This window comes from Abramis brama (genome assembly GCF_963993115.1).
Source record: "Abramis brama genome assembly, chromosome: 7".
In the NCBI taxonomy this organism is placed as follows: Eukaryota; Metazoa; Chordata; class Actinopteri; order Cypriniformes; family Leuciscidae; genus Abramis; species Abramis brama.
The window spans coordinates 29,302,738-29,321,278 of NC_139969.1; the positions used below are offsets into that span (position 1 = coordinate 29,302,738).

An 18,541-nucleotide genomic window follows, 5' to 3' on the forward strand; every position below is an offset into this window, starting at 1 on the left:
ATGCACAATGTGCATACTTACAATAAGAGTACAGCCACTAGCAAACATTCTCTTATTAGGACAATAAAGTACAAGTAGGGTATTTTACAGGTCAAAAGAATATCAGATAATACACTTGTTGTATGCTGTGAATGTCTTACACTCTGTGATGAATTTGTGCCATCTCCTGAACTGAAGTTGCCCGTTTCCTCGTCCTCCTCCTCGGGTATAGAAAACCGGCTTCTCTTGTCAGGCGTTTGCCTTGAATTACTGCCCTTCCTCTTCGACATGCTCTCCCTCTACACACATCAAGCATTTATCATTCACAATAAACACACAGTCATATACTCCCATATCATGCATCAGAGTTTTGTGTGAATAGACTTTCAGTAGCTTTGTTTCCATCTAAAGTTACAAATTTAACTTGTGTGCAAAAATAGGAATATCCCATAAAACATTTGTGAAGAATTTGTTTCCATCCCACGTGTTCAAGAGAACAATATCGTCACTTCCTGGGAATTTGGGGCAAAATATCTGTAATAAAAATGGCTGTTTTTCCTCCATCATAAATAACTTTAATGACGTTATCTTGCGTTTGGATGCTGGTGTTTGGGAACACCAAATATCGTTACCGCGGTAGAAAATGTCAACCGTAACAGATTTTTTCATTCCGTGATACCGCAACATGTAAATAAGTGGGCGTGGTTAACTCACATGCAGCGTGCGAGAGACTGAGACACTGAGATTTGTCAAAGAAACATGGAGAAAGCAGATCAAGAGGATCCACAAAGGAATTACGTTTTCTAAAGGGTTGTTGTTAACGTGATATTTTTTTGGGGGAAAGGCGCAGCAGTCAACTAGAGCAGTGCGGCACCCGTAGGCTACAGTTTAGAGGAGTGCACGATCGCAACGGGGAAAGCATGAAGCTACTTGACAACAACAGTTCATATATCAATATCGTAACGAATAGAAATAACCTTAAATAATGTATAGTTATCATCTTTCTGTCGCTTATGTATAGTTACTTTTTAAACATGAAACTCGCATTCAGTATGACACGAGAGCGGTTGCCGTGGTAATGAACAATCTGCTTGTTAAAGCAAATGTATAACATGTTAATCCTGTATCTGAGCCAAAATTACTAAATATGCAGCGCGAGTTATATATTTCTAACTCCAAACAATTGGCCACTAAAACAGCTGATAAAATCTTGCTTCGATTCAATGCGTGATTACAACTTGTCACTCAAATTAACCGATTTTCATTGAAGATCGCATTTTACTGATGCAAAAGACGCGCGCGTGCACATGCACTGAGAGGGAGCGCGGTGTGTCGGTGTTCACCGAGCTATGTAAAATAATGACGCAGTTACAAGGTGTGTATAATTTACACTAACTTACTTAGTCAACACTAACAGTAGCTGCTGGTCGGTTTTCATACTGCTGTTCTTATGAACTTATGAGTCACTTATGAACTTGACGCTTCTGAACATCTCTTGATTAAAGCTTTAGGTGACGGGTTGCCAGATATCACAAAAAGAACAAAACAAGCCCTTTAAAAGCAGACATGGCAAAAATGTTTTAATTTTTTTTAAACATAACTAGTATTTACTAATATCCTACCAAATTAAAAGGAAGTAACTCATTTATTATGAATAGAATAGTTCAATATAAAATATTCAGATATTATAAACTGATTTATGAAGTAAAGCAATAACATGAGATTGAAAAATTATTCAGCAACACTTTATTTAAAGTTGAATTGCACCTATGAGTTGTATTTAATATCAATAAGTTGGGGGCAGTTCATCTAAAAGTTGATGAGAGTGTTTTGTTTACTATATTTAGCTATTAAAAATAGTTTACCAAAGAAATAATTTACCAAATAAAAGAAAAAGAAAACTCAAACAAAGTGAAGTACTTTTCATTTCTAAAGTATTTGGGTTTATTTATTATACAAAGCCCTTTTTGTCGATTTTTCGAGAACAACTACAACTATAAATAACTATATCGTGAAATATATCGTTACCGTGAAATAAAATTAGTCATACCGTGAAACCGAATTTTGGTCATACCGCCCACCCCTAGTAGTGTTTTATTTTTACATTTGTTTATTCAATTTCTTACTTGAATACTACTGTTATATACACCTACTGTGAAATATTTGTTTATTTAATTTGTATTATATATTGTATTTGTAATGTGAATCTTTGTTCTTGTTTTTAATAACAAAGATAAAATAATAAAGATTTTCATCTTCACACACCCCTACTTTGGCCTAAATGGCCTGTCACTCCTTTTTCTTTATATTTGATATTTATAATACATAAACTTATGTATTATCATTTATCATTCAAATAAGCGCATAAGTTTTATAGGCAGATTTTTAGACTTTATTCGCATCTTGGCGTTTCCACCCAGCATTTTATTATGCAATATCCCAAAATTCACCTAAAAACAGGTGGATGGAAACATGGCTGATGGAGGGACAGAAAGCTCTAGGATTTCATTAAAAAGATCTTCACTTGGGTTCCGAAGATGAACAAAAGTCTCATGGGTTTGGGTGAACTAGGCTATATCCTTTTAAGAATCTTTGACCAACAGGCAAGTCAGAACATGTAGGATGGATATCATTTGTAGAAGTTCTGATTACAACATGGCAAATTTACAGGTAAAATAGTGTATGTGTAGTGCAGTTTAAAGATGTTTAATGCAGTTATTGCATTACACAGTAGGGCGACAAATAAGGAAAGCTGAAAATGCATAACATGGACTGTGGCATGTTTTGGTATTGGTCTAGCTTTGATTGGACATTAAGCTGGTTTTGGGCTAGTTTTGATTTGTCATTGAGCGGTTCTGGCCATACAAAGACCAGATTAATCACGAGCACAGAAATCAAGACGGTAAAACCACTAAAGGAAATGTGACATAACTGATGCCATCACTGTGTGCACCACAGAAAACCATTCTCCTCTTTCGTACGGAAGGTGGTTGAATCACGGATGATCAGATAAAGAGTAACACAATCCCACACATATAATACATGAATTATACTAACAGACACTTTTAACTGACAATGAAATGTAACGTAAAGTCAAATTAAATCAAAACATGAAAACGAAACTTGTGACATTATTAGAGCCAAGTTCGGAAACTTTAATACATCAAACTTACTATGTGTGACTGGCATTTACATAGTTGCTTACGTTTTATAAATAACGTTAACTAACAAGTATGTCACGTTGAAATTCGCTCTCTGCTAAAATGTTAGCGAACGGGGGAAAGACCTTAAAAGTTTAAACCATTCCTCAAAACCACCACAGACATAACAACAGGATAAGAAGGAGCTATATGTGTGTGTTTTTAATGTTATTATTTTAAATATATGTCAGTAAATATGTCAAGTGTGTGAAACAGGCGACACATACCAGTAAACCCTCCTGCTCCTCCGCGCGCGCTTTGAAGCCTGCGTCAGTGAGCGATGGCGTCAGGTCGCTTCCGGCTTGTGCCCACCAATCAGATAACAGCCAAGCGATTGGTGGATATTATACCACTTTTTTATTTTTAAATAATTTTAATATTATCCGTATAAATTATGTTCAAATGCCCATGTTAAGAGCGATTCTTATATTTACCCAACAGAGAGCTCACATTTTTTATTTATTTTAATGTTTTTATTGCATTTGGCAATCGTGTGCTGTGTATTCATAAAGTTTGTTTGCGCTGGAACTGGAGCTGACTTTTATAGCAACCTCTTTATCAAACATTAAAAAAGACTTTAAAGACTGCTTCTTTAAAACGAGTATTATAGAGAGCATTATCATCATTTGATGATTAAATAACACAACACATAAAACAATGAGCTTGCAAGACGTTTGGAATGTCAGATTACTCCATGAGTTGAAAAATAATATAATATAATATAATATAATATAATATAATATAATATAATATAATATAATATAATATAATATAATATAATATAATATAATATAATATAATAATTAAACTGGTAAAAATGAACTGATAAAATGTATGGACATTGACAGTGTTTTGCAAATGCTAAAATTTAAGCCACTCGCCACAAGATGACGCTATTGACCATATTTTATTTTAACCCAATCCTTTGAACGTGATGGGATCATTTAACGTGCAGCCTGCAGATATTGATTTGTTTAAAGTAAACTAAGTAATATTTTTTTTGGTTTACACAAACCAGCTACGATGCAATTAAAGGACACACCAATAAGGTTGAAAGCAGGTACTTTACAATTGTTAATGAAGATCATGCTATCATAACCATGCCAATATGGCTTATGTGTCCCGCAGGCTTCCCTAAAGTGCCATAGACTGCACACACATCTCCATCAAGGCCCCACCAGGCCCCAGTGAAGGGGATTGTGTGAACCAAAAGGGGTTCACAGAGTACATGTGCAGGTAAGTTACTATTAGGATCCTTAAAATTCCAGATTAGTAATATTATATCAAATTAATAAAGAAATGGAATAAAAACGTATGCAGTTGACTGACTAAAATCTCTCAGATGGTGTGTGACTCAATGTGTCATATTACAAATGTGGAAGCACAATAGCCAGGATCTGTGCATGACTCAAGAATTTCCAGAGCCACATTCATGCACATTATTTGAACATGGTAAGGGAAAATATAAATGTCAAGCTCACTGTATTACATACACTTATTTTATGACGCCATTCCCTGACCCAAACCCGTTACGATGCAGCTCTATAGCCAGGACAAGGGAATGCATTGAAATGGAAAGATTTCAGTGTGAAAAGTCTGAGGGTTGCATCTGCGACATTATTGTTGCATGTGCCGTATTACACAACATTGCCCCCATCAGAAAGCAGAGGACCCCTGTGGTGGAGGAGTACAATCTGATGATGACCTCCAGCCAGTGCACTTGGACCAACATAGTGTTTAATAAAAGACAAGACAAATATGCTTAGTGCCTTGAGAGTTTTATTGCAATTATTCTTTGGGGAAAAAATGTAAACAGTAAGTCATCTTTGCCACTGATAGAACTTCATCAAGTTCTATTTTTCCCCTTTTTTCAGGGAAAATACTCTATTGTGTTTAAGACTCGGTTTATATAGGGAACACATGTCACCCTGTGCCCTCAAAACATCTCTCATCTCTCCCTCTCATTCATCAAAAATAAAAAGTAAAAGCACAACACCGCCCTCTGTATCACTTCTGGGCCTTTCCGGACTCCTGTCACTCATATTGCAGTAAGAAAATTCTAGGTACATGAGTATATACAAATTAAGTCAAGTTATCTATGCACTTACAGGTATACTTCCTCCAAAGGACAGTCATCTGAAGGGTTTCTTCACTGTCCTGTGCAATGGAAACAAATGGACATTACAAAGTGTTGCACTTTCTTCCCTTCTGATGTAAAAAGTCCACTTACTGCACATGCTTCAGCCAGCACTTGCTTGGGAACAGGTAAAAGTGTTGGTGTATTGTGTAAAACTGCACAAAAGAGGAAAACACAATGTCATCACAATGAACTACACTGTAAAAAAGTGATCAATAACTCATGGCAACATATTTTTACATTAACTCTAATTAAGTTTAGCAGTTTAAGTCAAAGCAATTAATCACTACTCCAGATTTAACAGTTGAAATGATAGCAGCCATTTGGATTATACTTATTACAGCAACAAATTATTTTACCACTGAGAGAATTGAAAACTCATTTACCAGTAATGAAGGTGTTGCTGCTACTGGTCCCTGGATGTGGGTCTAAGGAAGAGCTGAACCCAGGCCGGGATGCCCTGCACAATGGGTCGGTTCACATTCAACCCAAGGGCCACTGCCGGGGTATAACGTGGGGGTGCAGGACCACCACGTGTTTTTTGTTTTTCCCCCAGCCTTTTTCTTGATTGCTGTCATAAACAGACAAACACATAATTTAACAGTGTCTTTTTAAAAGAGACTAAGAACAGTATAAGTAGTAAAGATTATCATTTACAATATTCATGTATTTCACTTTTACTTATTCCCTTTCGAGGCGGTTACTTCAACATTACGTCCACGTGACGTATATGGGAACTCCTCCCTTCTCCACTTTTGCTGAAGTCTTATGGGCTAACGCCAGCTGGGGACAGCCAAGGGGGTAATCTTTCAGAAAAAACTGAAGCTTCCCCGGGGGCCGCCATTGATTAGCAGACCATCACCTGCTGTTAGCTTTCCATTGACTCCCATTCATTCTCAGTTTGAGTCTGCGCAGTACGGTCAGTCATCAGGAAGTGAGTGCTTCTAATTGACTTCACTTTTCTCCGTTGAATCCAATGGGGTCGCTGTGTCCATTTCTTTTACTGTCTATGGGGACAGCTGGCCAATTGACACGAAGCATGCAAATACTGAGGGATTGAATTTACACTCCAGGCTTGGAGAAAAATCGGAAAAAACATGGTCCAATTATAATGTGAAGACATATTCTGTATTACATTTTTCACAAGCGTTTTTCTCGTGTTTTAAATTACGTTTAAAGTACTAGTAGACTGTCTGCTTAATATCTGCAAAACCCCAACAGACATTCTACTGACTATGTGTAACTGCAAGTACAACTTATTCTACCAACCCGAACAGTTTATTAATTCTATAATGAGAAAGTTGACATGTAGTTGAAAAGTTACTTATAGTTATAGAATTGAAGTGAAGAATTTAAATAAAGTGTAACAATATAGTAAATAGTAAACTGTATGGATATTTGACAGTAAATATGGTACAATGTCAGATTGCAAGGGCTTATGCACTTTTTTTTTCGTTTTTTTTTTTTTTTTTTTTGCAAGAAATGCACTGTCAATATTAAATTGAATGTAGGCCATGAGTTCAATGCACTTTGCATGGTTTGTGTGTGCTTCTGATCAATATTTCTTATCAACAGCAGTTTTTAGGGTCAGTAAAAGGCAGCCAATCAGGATGCTCCTTCTCTTTTCCACTAGTATTAATATTGTTTATTTTTACATACCGATAAAATAGACCTGCTTATCCTGCATCATTTTCAAGATCAATTTGTCTTAAATTTACATAAAATGATATCACATAAAAGTCATTTTGATGTGGCCAGTGTAACAAAAAAAAGTATTCACCAATATATGTCAATATAAAATCAATTTTGTAGTTTTGTTATTGTTGCCATTTCATACTGCAAGGACACATTTTTGATGAGTATTTTTGATTTTTATTTAATTTGCAGTTGTGTATCGGAGGCCAGCTAGTAAGATAAGTGCACTGTATCAAATGATTAATTTAAATTAAGTGAAAATTAACACATGTAAATAGATCCAGATGTTGTTGATTAATGTGTTCAGATGCTGGAAGATGTATAACAAATCTAAATAAACAGTTTTTATCATGTAAAAAAGTTTACAGTGGAACAAACCTTTTTTTTACTCAGTATTTATAATGTATTTTATTTTTCATTTCAATAACAGCATGTTAAGTACTGTTAATAATACATTGCTGGTATAATCCTACTTATTGACAGCAGCTGCAATCATATAAAAGAATAAAAAAATAAAGGGTAATTGCGACTTTTCATATCACAATTCTGACTTTTTTATTTTTTCATTTGCAGGTTATAAAGTCAGAATTGCGAGATATATACATGCAATTGTGAGAAAATGTCAGAATAGTGAGCTGACTTTTATTCTTGGGACTTTATAACTCACAATAGCGAGTTCATATCTCACAATTCTGACTTTATTTATTATAAATATTAGTTTATATCTTGCAAATTCTGATTTTATAATTCACAATTGTGAGCTAAGGCTATATATCACAATTTGGACTTGCAATTCTGGAAAAAAAAAGTCAGAATTGTGAGATTAAAAGTTGTAATTACCTTTTTTCATTTTTTTTTTTCTGTGGCGGAAACAAGCCTTTATACAATCCTGACATTTTATTCATAGAGAGAGTTTACTCCACTAGCATATCCCAGACTTCATGAATCATGATGTTTGTGCGATGCATTGACTTCTCGAAGACTCTGTGGGAAAAATAAAAATTGTGAAGATTGAATAAAAATGTATATTTATCTACATGGCTTCTGTTCAAATGCGAATATGGTATGAAAATGACAAATCTTACGAAGCAGTTGGATCAATCATTTCATCAAAACCATCAACCAGATCAGTATACTCCTTCAGTTTCTTCAGGATCCGATGAATGGCTTGAATAAAGTTCCTTTATGATTCAAACAACGAAAAACAAAAAATAACTTGTCAAATATGAACTGATTTCAAAAAGATCAAACAAAGATGAAGTCATTAAATCAAAAAGAGGAGTGAAGAGAATACATGTCTCAACATATTCAGATTTAGAGCAAAGTATTCATAAATAAATCATTGTTCCTAACACTTGATCTTTCTTGTTCCTCTTACTTTGGTGCTTCTTCAAGCTGTTTTCGGGTAAATGCTTCACTTTTCAACAGCTCATTAATGACAGCGCTCTTCACTTGATTCCATTCACTGTCAAATATAAGTTATACCATTTCTGACAGATTATTTGATTGCAGAAATCATACACAAGAACATGCTAAATTTCAGCCAACAGTGTTTCAGAACCAGGCAGTGTTTTAACCAGATTTCCAAGATTTTTTACTGAAATGAAAAATAAAGAGGATAAAAGTCCATTTCTTACTTCACTGATTGCTGGAGTTCAGTCTCATCCAAACTGCTGTATTGTTCAATGATGACAAAAAATTCCAAAATTCCGAGGAACACACTCCTAATTACACTATAGCAAACAAAAGAAGATTATGAAGAGGAATATATTAGAGAGCACAAAGCATTAGTCTTCTAGATAAATATATCAAGAACACACAACTTGTCTTTACTGAAAGGTGATCATAAAGCAAGATAATTTATTCACTGTTTTATTGTTTTTTTTGGTTTTTTACTTTGTCTTACCGCAAAGGCAGTAATAGTTGATTATCTTCGCTCTTGGTTTTCTCACGTTCAATAACTGGACTAAGCAGATACAAAATGCCCCTAATGATGTCCTCCAAAAAGGTCTTTCTGCAAGATAGAGAAAAACATATAAAAAAATGTCTTACTATTTTAAGATTTACATATTAATTCAATACGATATAATTAAACATGAGAAAATGTTTCTTGTCCCTTACCTGTGAGTGGGTGATACATCATTCCCTTCAAGAATAAGGGTTATGTGATTTACTCTGTGCAGAAACCTGTTGATCTCGGTAATTCCAAAGCCGACTTCAGAAAGTTTTCCATAAACAGGAAGAGAGTAAACAACAGCGCTTTTGCCAATAGCCCTGAACAAAATGGAGGGATCATCTTTGTTTTACCATAATATCGCTTTAAATTCTCACAGATGTTTATGTATATCTACATGTTTACATGTCATTCCTTTCTGAAACAACAGATGAACAACTTTTGAATCACAAACTGCTATTTCCTTAAGCTACTAACAAACAAAATCTAAAGTATCAGATACATGGATACTTACACATTAATCATAAATCATGTTTAATTTCATACAGTATAGATCACTTGCCAGTTAGACTGATTGAATCTGTCCGAACCAAGAGCTTCATTTCCACGACTGTAATATTCCAGGGTCAAGTCGTCAAAGAATTTATCAAAATGAAGTTTAGTCCAACTAGAAAAGAAAATTGGAATCAGTTACAGTAAAAAGGTACAGTAAAAATAAAAATCCCAGCCCTTGATCCTGATTGGTGGAGCCACGTTCGATGTACATTACTCTACAAGGATACACGTGACCTCATTACTTAATATTGAAATAAGTATTTTTTTATGGACTAACCGTTTTATAAAATCAATAAGCCCTGAGAAGCTGTGGTTTACAGTGAATTTAGATCTGTAAACCACAGTTGGCCTATTTACAACAGCGCCATCTTTGATTTTTAATGGGACTGAAAGCTGGGCTGTGAGGGATGGGCCTACATCTCTTCAGTGGGTTGTACTGTTATTTAATGCGTTTTTGGATTGTTCAGCTGACAAAACACTGCAAAAATATCTTTCCAAGAAATTTCAGTAGATGAAAAAACTCTAGACAACATGAGATCTGGGAGCTTTATACAGCGGATGCCATTGATAACACAGTAAGCCTATCCCTCACAGCCTCGCTTTCATACCTGTCATGCTCTGAAAAAGGTCTATTGCTTTATTTAACAACATTCAACAGAAGCCCTGAATCACATGTGTCAAACTGTCCTGCAGAGCGTATCTCCAACCAGCTCCAAAACACATGGCTGGATGAGCTTGATTCGCTGGTTCAGGTGTGCTTAATACAAAGGACCATGGCACTCCATGAGGGATACATTGACATGGTAATGGTTTAAAAATATATATAAATTTAAATCCTTTTGTGTTTGCTTGCAAAACTTTTGCTTCTCTCTCAACAGTATTGCATTCCTCCCAGTGACGGGAAGTTCGAATCATTTTACTGACTCTCTCTCATCAAAATGAACAAATCTTTTTTTGAGTCATTTTGTTCATTTAAGGGGCTTTAAATGTTATACTTTTAACAGGCAAATTCCCCCGAACACATCCACCTACGCAATCTTGATCATATTCTGAATTAAGAAATCATTATAATGCAGTCAAAAATCATTTACAGGGAACATAAATAATTACTTTACCTTCCGAATCTTTCGTTCATTTGATCGTTCATGAATCACTAATCCTAAAAAAAACCCTTGACTTTCACTCGCAAAACTCTGGCATCCCCCAGGGAAACTTTGCGTTAACTCACAAAACTTTTGTGATGTAAAAGACATGAGGGGGGAGGAAAAACTATATTTCTCGGGGTAACACAGAAGCTCATGATCGTTCAAGTGGTTTTAATGATAATTATGAAATAGTTTTAGTTGTCTGAAAGGATGAGAAATGCCACGGTATAACTATTAATTATGTAGTGGTTTGAATTATATTTGTAATATTCAACATTTTGATCATGTCTTCCTTACTTCAAAAGACCATGCCTTGTATCCGGGTCTAAAAGCACATGATACTTTTCACTTGCGTTTCTCAACTCAGTCAGCTCTGCCCATTGCCTGTAACACACAAAATTCAGGCATTTTTTTAATGCTAATTTTACTTTATATTTATCAACCTGTCAATCAGTAGCATAGTCTTACTTCTTAGAATCCAAGTATTTCGCATGGAACGACGGACTTTCAGTGTGTTTCAAAACTTCATCCCAGTAAAAAACAATCAGTCCAGATGCGGTTCTAGGAAACACAGAAGAGAAAAATTGTTATTTAGAGATGTCATTAAGTACAATATTGAAGTTTGGAATTGATGTTAACAAAGGTTCTTACCTTAATGATATAAGGAAATCATTCTTCTCTTTTTGCCTTTCCAAAACTGAAATTTCAAAGGCTTTGTTTCTAATCTGATCCATAACCATCTGCACTCTTTGGAGGAGACAACAAGTGGTTAAAATTACACTATGAAATGTAATATTTTTTTTGTCATGAGCTTATGTGTTTAGCCCAACACTTAAGTTTGGAGGACAATAATATAAAAAGCATCCATTTTATTGCATCATTAATCCATAGTTGCTTTAACAGCATGGCTTTAAAACAGCTCTTACTCCTCATGAAGTTGGTTCAAATCTATTTTTCCAATGTCCAAAACAGTATCCACCCCAGCTTCGAGCATGTTCACCAGCTGGGATCTCACCACCCTTTTAAATGTCAAAATACAGAATGTCACCTTTTAATATGCTATACTTAAAAACTACAAGTAAAATTATTTTGTAGTGCAATGCATGTTTTACTAACACACGTGTGTACGTGTCTACACTGGATGCGAACGGAGCAATGCGAAGCGCCAAACGACAACAGAAACCATTCAAATCAGTGGTGTTGTCTACAATGGATATGGCGCAGCACAGCGCGACACGACACGACAAATTCACAACAGTAAACTAATGCCTCGTTCAATTTATGACATACTCCATGCACCCACGATATTTCTCAGAGGAATGACAAATGGATTTGTAACGGTCACTTTTTCGAGATGCAACACGTCAGCGGTTGCGTCCGGTGTTGATCACAGAATCTCATGGAGCCCCTGAAGAGACATGGTGATGGGAAAAAAATTGAGATATGTGTCAATGTGTCAAAAAAATATATGTCAATGCTTTAGCGTTCCCTCGCAAAAGTTTTGCGTTCCCCGAGAAAAGTTTGCGTTATCCCATAAGAAATTTTGCTTTCACTCACAAAACCTTTGCGTTCCCCCAAGAAACTTTGCATTCCCTCGCAAAACCTTTGCGTTCCTTCACAAAAGTTTGGCGTTCCCTCACAAAAGTTTTGCGTCCCCCCGAGAAACTCAGCATTTGCTCGCAAAACCTTTGCATTCTCTCGCAAAACTTTTGTGTTCCCCCAAGAAACTTTGCTTTCGCTCGCAAAACTGTTGCATTCCCTTGCAAAAGCTTTGCGTTTCCCCGAGAAACTTTGTGTTCCTTCAAGACACGTTGCTTTCGCTTGCAAAACCTCTGGAAGAGAACGCAAAAGCATTGACATAATTTTTCCTCCCATCTCATAGGTTTTCCTTGACCATGTCCCTTTAGGGGCTCCGTAGAATCTGCGCATTGCTTATTGCTGATAATATTTTAAATACAACATTAAACAAGTTTAAATTAAATTATAGAGAGGTACTACGCCTTGGCCAGAAGGAAACTGAAGAACTCCATGGGTTTACTGTAGATTGGAGGGGCTCCTGGAAGATAGTATGACTCCACTTCTCTGTAATAAACAAGTCAGATGAATAAATCAAGTTATGAGCAAAACAAAAGGTATATGGTGTGGATGGTGGATTTGTAAGGCCAGTGCACCATCACATCTTGGACAAGCACTTTGACAAAGGAACACTGGATCTTTTGTTCTCCACTCTCAATGAACACATGCTTACTTCAAGATCTCCACCATCGTCTCGTTTTTAAAGATCTGGCGGTAAATGTTGAAATACCTGTAGAGCACATTCATAGGTATTATATTGGGTTTCAGAGAACTTGTCAGAAGTAAACGAGATCTTTTAGTGTTTTAAGAATGTGTAAAGATGATAAAGCTCTTACGGAAAGAAAAGATTTTCAGCAATCTCGTTGATCGTTATAATAAATATACTAGTAGCCTCCATCGGAAATAATTTCCTGTGAAATAAAGAACAGGCAATATAATTTTTTTTTTTTAAATCACCAAAAATCCTACATAAATAAAATAAGACAAATTTGTTCTTTATCTAATAACTTTGACCAGTTCTAACTATAACCGTGAGATTCTAAAAATCATTCTAACTCATTCTAATTGTTCTAACTGAATATCAGAGTGAGTCCACACCACAACTATAGCGGAAACAGAAGAAAGATATTGGTCTAAATTATTCTTATTTTGTCTTCTGGAATCAGGGTTTAAACAACAATTACAGTTTTTTTCAATTGTTTACACACAATTTTGAAAACCGGGTTCTTTTTTTCAAAACAGAATCACAATTATCCAAACACCACACTCAATTTGCATAATTCCTAGATTGTTTGCAAAATGACACGCTTCAGTCAAAACATACACACTTCAGTCAAAACATACACACATATTTGTGAAAATGCTATTAGTTTTTTATTTAACCAACACAGTCCTCAATGATCAGACACTATTGCAGCCAGTTACACACAGCTGTGATAAATATAAAACACATTTGTAAAAAAACTAATTTTAGGAAATAGCATGTGCTAGATTTTTGGCCAGACATTGTTATGTAAGAGATAATTTAGATGACAAAAAAAAAAAAAATAGTGACATACCCACAACATTCTTCATGATTAGTTTGAGATATAGGGAGAATGTACACAAATAGGCCTACTATAAACTTACAAAGCACTGCACAACACTGATGCTGCAGACTGAATATTTCAAGTATTTATTTCAATACTTACACAGTATTTCTTACCATAATCAGTTAATCACAGTAATCAACCAACAATGAAATCAATGAAACAAATAAAATCTGTAGACAAATAAAAATTACTGCATGAAGTACATACACTTTGACTCTGAAGAAAAACTACTGTAAAACCAACAAGAATACTGTAACTATTCATCATCTCTCCGTCTGGCTGGATCAGGCCATAAGATTTCATCCACATCACAGGCTATGTCTTCAATGGCATAAGGCAAGGCAAGGCAAGGCAAGTTTATTTATATAGCACATTTCATACACAGTGGCAATTCAAAGTGCTTTACATAGAAGAAATTAAAATAATAAAAAGAAATAAGAATAATTAAAACAGTTTAGAAAAATAAAAATAAAATACAGTACAGTACAAACAGTCGGACGAACATTGGCACAATGCTCATTCATTAAATGCATAGCTAAACAGATGTGTTTTGAGTCTGGATTTGAATGCCTCTTCCTCTATCTCCTTCTTCTCCTCTTCCTCTACCTAGGCCTCTTCCTCTATCTCCTTCTTCTCCTCTTCCTCTACCTGGGCCTCTTCCTCTACCTCCTTCTCCTCTTCCTCTACCTCCTTCATCTCCTCTTTGAGCTCCCCCTCTCATTCTCACTCTTCTTCTTTTTCTTCTAGCTCCTTCCATTTTTGTTGAAGACAGGTGAACTCACCTGCTGCCTTTTATAGCACACCTGAGTGCTGCGTTTTCAAATTAGCACATGTGTGCTTCCACACCTGGTGGTTGTGTTTATCCAATTCGTTCATTAGTGTTGTCATTGGCAATCCGGGGCTTTGTAATGACAAGGAAGTAACCTCACAATCCTTAACTGTGTCTAAGGTGTGAAAATGTGTGTAGAGTTTTACAAATCACTGTGTGTAATGTTTTGCAAAAAGGGTGAAGCAGACATTGTGTGTAATGTTGTGCAAATCTGTGGAGGTGTTTTGCTCCTTGGAGTAGAATTTTGCAAATTGTGTGGAAATTTTTATTTTAGTGTGTAAACAATCGTAAAAAACTGTAAAATTTAGGGACATTATCGATTTCTGACACTATCGGCTATTGAATTGGTTTCATAATTGATTAACTTTACATTAACTTTATATTAAAACGTAAAGTTGCTTTGAGACGATCTTTAAAGTGCTGTATATAAATAAATGTGACCTAAATAAATGTGAGACTTATAAATATCTTCTGAAGCTTCTTAAGGGCAGTACTAAACAAAGCAAAAAAGATCTGTAAACAAAACACAAACAATTCACACCAATCATTCTGTTCAAAAGTTTACACCCCCGTTTTGCATTTTTGAACATCAATGAACTCTTGCACCTTTTGTAATAGTTAAGTTCGAGTCCTCAGTGTGAAAAGATGGATCCCAAAATCATACATTTACTGTTGGAAGGGGTTCAAATATGCAGAAGTTGCAGGGAAAAAAACAAAGAAGGTGCAGGACCTTTTCTGTAGAACAGGCAGTTTCACTGCTCAGGACAAAGGACTCATTAACATCTATCATAAAACATCCAGGTAACGACAGTATTAAGAATCATGCTAACTTTTCAACTGGTTCTTCTGAGATTTGTATTCATGACTTGTGCTTAGAATAAACATAACATTACTATCATTACACAGTATTTGAGACCGTTGGACAGACTTACTGTATTGCTTCTGACTCATACTGGTTCGGGGTAGCATTCTTTGGTTTTACAAAGTCTGTTAATTTTTTTACCCAACTTTGGACAGCGATCCTGTAAAAACAGAAAAAGGTTAAGGTTAAAGGTTAATCAGGAAACTGTTGAACCTACATATCAGTAGCAGACACTTTAAAGGTACATTATCCACTGCTGGTCTTACCTAGTTTTCCTGAACTGATCATCTCTCACTATTTTCTCTGTAACGTTTCTGACTTTGTCCAGGAAGTCTAAAAAGACTACAGTCCCAGAGTTGAGGATTTGTTCATTTAAGTTGTGAGATGATAGTTCAGCACAATCTTTGTTCAAAACAAAGACAGAATCATTAAAAACTACAGAGAAACCGGGGGGAAAGAATTACTACCACAAAAGACAATGCCAACAGTTGTCAATATATCCAGAACATTATTGTTAGAGCTATCACATAAATGCTGCTTTTGTCTATTAAAGTTTAAAGGCTGATTTTAATTGTTCGACAACAATAAGAGGGAAAACAACGTACCGTAGCAGCAGAGCAATGCAGTTAAACTTACAACAGCCAAAAGCTTATACATTGTTTCCGTCTTATGCTAAAAGAGAGAAAAAAAGATCTAAGTAGGCTACTAAACATGCCAGAAAGGAACAAAAACCAATGGATGTGTACTTTGTACTGAATATTATTGACGACAGAAGAGACAAACACTTACTTTTTGATCTGCGAGTCACACTAAATATCCTTCACTGTCTGACTCTTGTCTAATATGGGTCATTACATGGTCAACCGTCCACAGCAGAGCAACCGAGCAGGGCAAAAGGGTAGCTAGATGGGTCTAAACAAACATTTATCTGTTAATATTTGAGTGTTTTGTCCATCTTACTGTTGGTGTCATTTCAGGTTACATTTCCAAACTGAAAAATAAAAATAAAAAATACATGTACCAGGGTGAAATCCTTATTAATAATGTACATGGAACTAAATTGTAACATACAGTATAGAGATTAGTTTAGCATGGACAATATGATGTTTTATTCAGAGGAATTTTAGGATCAATGACATACTATAATAGCTTTTTTAATATTTTGAATTTGTATTTGGTTGTGTTTATGTCATTATTAGTAAGCACACTGACGAAGGTAGTTGTTTTTAAAAAATTAGTTTTAAAAAAAGAATGTCTGCAGTTTTATATTTAAAAGTTTTAGTTTATTTGTTCAATAATTTTTAATTATTGTAGTACTTCAACTAAACAAAAATAAGAATGGTCTTGGCAACCAGGGTTTATTTTAGTTTTTTATGGTTTTAGTTATAGTTAATAATGAATCTGGTTGTGCCATCTGTTATATTATTAAGAGAAATAACCCCCCCCCCCCCCCCCCCGCCCCCAAATTTAAATTGACCTTGCCCACAAATCCGCCATTACTAAATAATAAATCTTAAAAATGTTCCGATGAAAGTCAAAATAAATAGTTAATAAATCCAAATTAACTATTTGCAAGATTTTTAATGGGTCAAATCAAGTTAAAGTTCACTTTCAAGGCAGAACGGAAGCCATTTTTTATTTAGTATAACATGCTGTAATACAGTTAAACATGATCAATTTTGTTTTCATGCCAACTTAAAATATTTAGAACAAAAAAAATCAAGAATGTACTTTGTTCAAATATCTTTATCTTTATTACGTACAGAACATCATAAATAAAAAAAAAGTGCGTAGAAAAATTTAACAGATTTAGAAATTCTTGTATACAACTATACACAAAGTTTCACTTTGAGTTGGATCACGTTCCAGCAGTTTAGCACCAGCTTTGAGACACCAGTACCAGCCCCTCGCAGTCATCTGCCACCATCTGTCTGTAGTCGGAGAAGTTCTGCAGTGTATGCTGATGAAGTTCCTCCACCCCGAACTGCCCAGTGTGAGCAGCTGACGAGAGAGATGGAGGACCTTACGATTTCACCTAGGACGCCACATGCTGCTGAGGGTCATCACCAAGCGGCAACATTCTAATCTGAAAAATGAAGCCTACCCGGAAGTGCAAAAAACTGCAATACATCGAAAATCCGCTAGAGGAAGGTCCCAAAAGGGAGCAAATGTCCATAGACCCCATGTTAAAATGTCCGTTTTCACAGCATAAATTCATGTTTTTACAGGTTGGTCCCATGGACTTTTATTGTATTTTTCTGTTTTATTTTTCGTTTTGTTATAAATAGGCAAACGTTATATGCAGTGAATATAATCAATACGCGTTGCCTGAACCACATTTGTGTGGCTATAATGTTTAAGATTTCTTTAAATGAAAACGAAAAGAGTTAGTATGGTGTTTTATAACATATTTCGTTGCCTAAAATATACAGAGATAACCGGAGTAGCAGAGCGAGCTGAGTGACGCGCGCTGCGTCCTTTACCCATATATGGATTGGCCAGAAGGTGGGCGGGGTTAGGATTTCCCAAGATTTTCCAAGATGGCGCCGCCCATACCCCCCATAAACGGCTTCAAAACCGTTCTTCAGAAAGTCTATGGGTGACGTCACAGACGCTTTGTCCATATTTTTTACAGTCTATGGTCATCACGCACCACTTCAGAGGTCATAGTATCAGTATCAAGTATCAGTATCATCAAGTATCAGATTCTGACTGATCATCTGGGCCAGGTGATGTGAAGGCATTCAAGCTCTTTGCTCTTCGAGTGCACTCATTAGTGAGTATGTTGGAGCAGTTGGGTTCAGAAGGAGCAGCTGAATTAGAATGTGGTTCACATGTGTCCAGGCTCCAAGGCAAGCTTCACCATGAGCTCCAGATCAGCTTTAAGAGATACGTCCACCCGTCTAGGATCAGAGTTCCTACCCTTCTCGACTTTGCTAACTGGTCAGAGTACGAGCATCAGGTCCAAGATGACACCGCAAAATCAGTCATGTATGCTCCATCCTTACCTACCAGGAA

At 35.7% G+C, this 18,541-nt stretch overlaps 2 protein-coding genes across 2 annotated transcripts in view; both read right to left on the reverse strand.

Moving 5' to 3' along the window:
* The window catches only part of LOC311086676 (structural maintenance of chromosomes protein 6), a 41,315-nt gene extending 37,843 nt beyond the window's left edge, over positions 1–3,472 (reverse strand). The window contains exons 1-2 of the mRNA XM_084119676.1: positions 3,407–3,472; positions 141–278 (exon numbers count right to left, since the gene is read on the reverse strand). Of these exons, the coding sequence (XP_083975802.1) occupies positions 141–269 (129 nt within the window). The 5' untranslated portion in view covers positions 270–278; positions 3,407–3,472. The remainder of the gene's footprint in view (positions 1–140; positions 279–3,406) is intronic.
* A 3,918-nt stretch (positions 3,473–7,390) lies between these two features.
* LOC311086681 (uncharacterized protein) lies at positions 7,391–16,425 on the reverse strand. The gene is made up of 18 exons (XM_084119681.1): positions 16,313–16,425; positions 16,129–16,195; positions 15,790–15,925; positions 15,594–15,683; positions 13,077–13,151; positions 12,914–12,970; positions 12,664–12,747; positions 11,592–11,684; positions 11,317–11,412; positions 11,134–11,226; positions 10,963–11,049; positions 9,528–9,632; positions 9,133–9,285; positions 8,918–9,025; positions 8,649–8,744; positions 8,390–8,476; positions 8,097–8,192; positions 7,391–7,995 (listed from the first exon to the last, which is right to left on the reverse strand). The coding sequence occupies exons 2-18, from the start codon at positions 16,178–16,180 to the stop codon at positions 7,926–7,928; spliced, it is 1,578 nt and encodes a 525-aa protein (XP_083975807.1). The 5' UTR covers positions 16,181–16,195; positions 16,313–16,425; the 3' UTR covers positions 7,391–7,925.
* Positions 16,426–18,541: the final 2,116 nt, after the last annotated feature.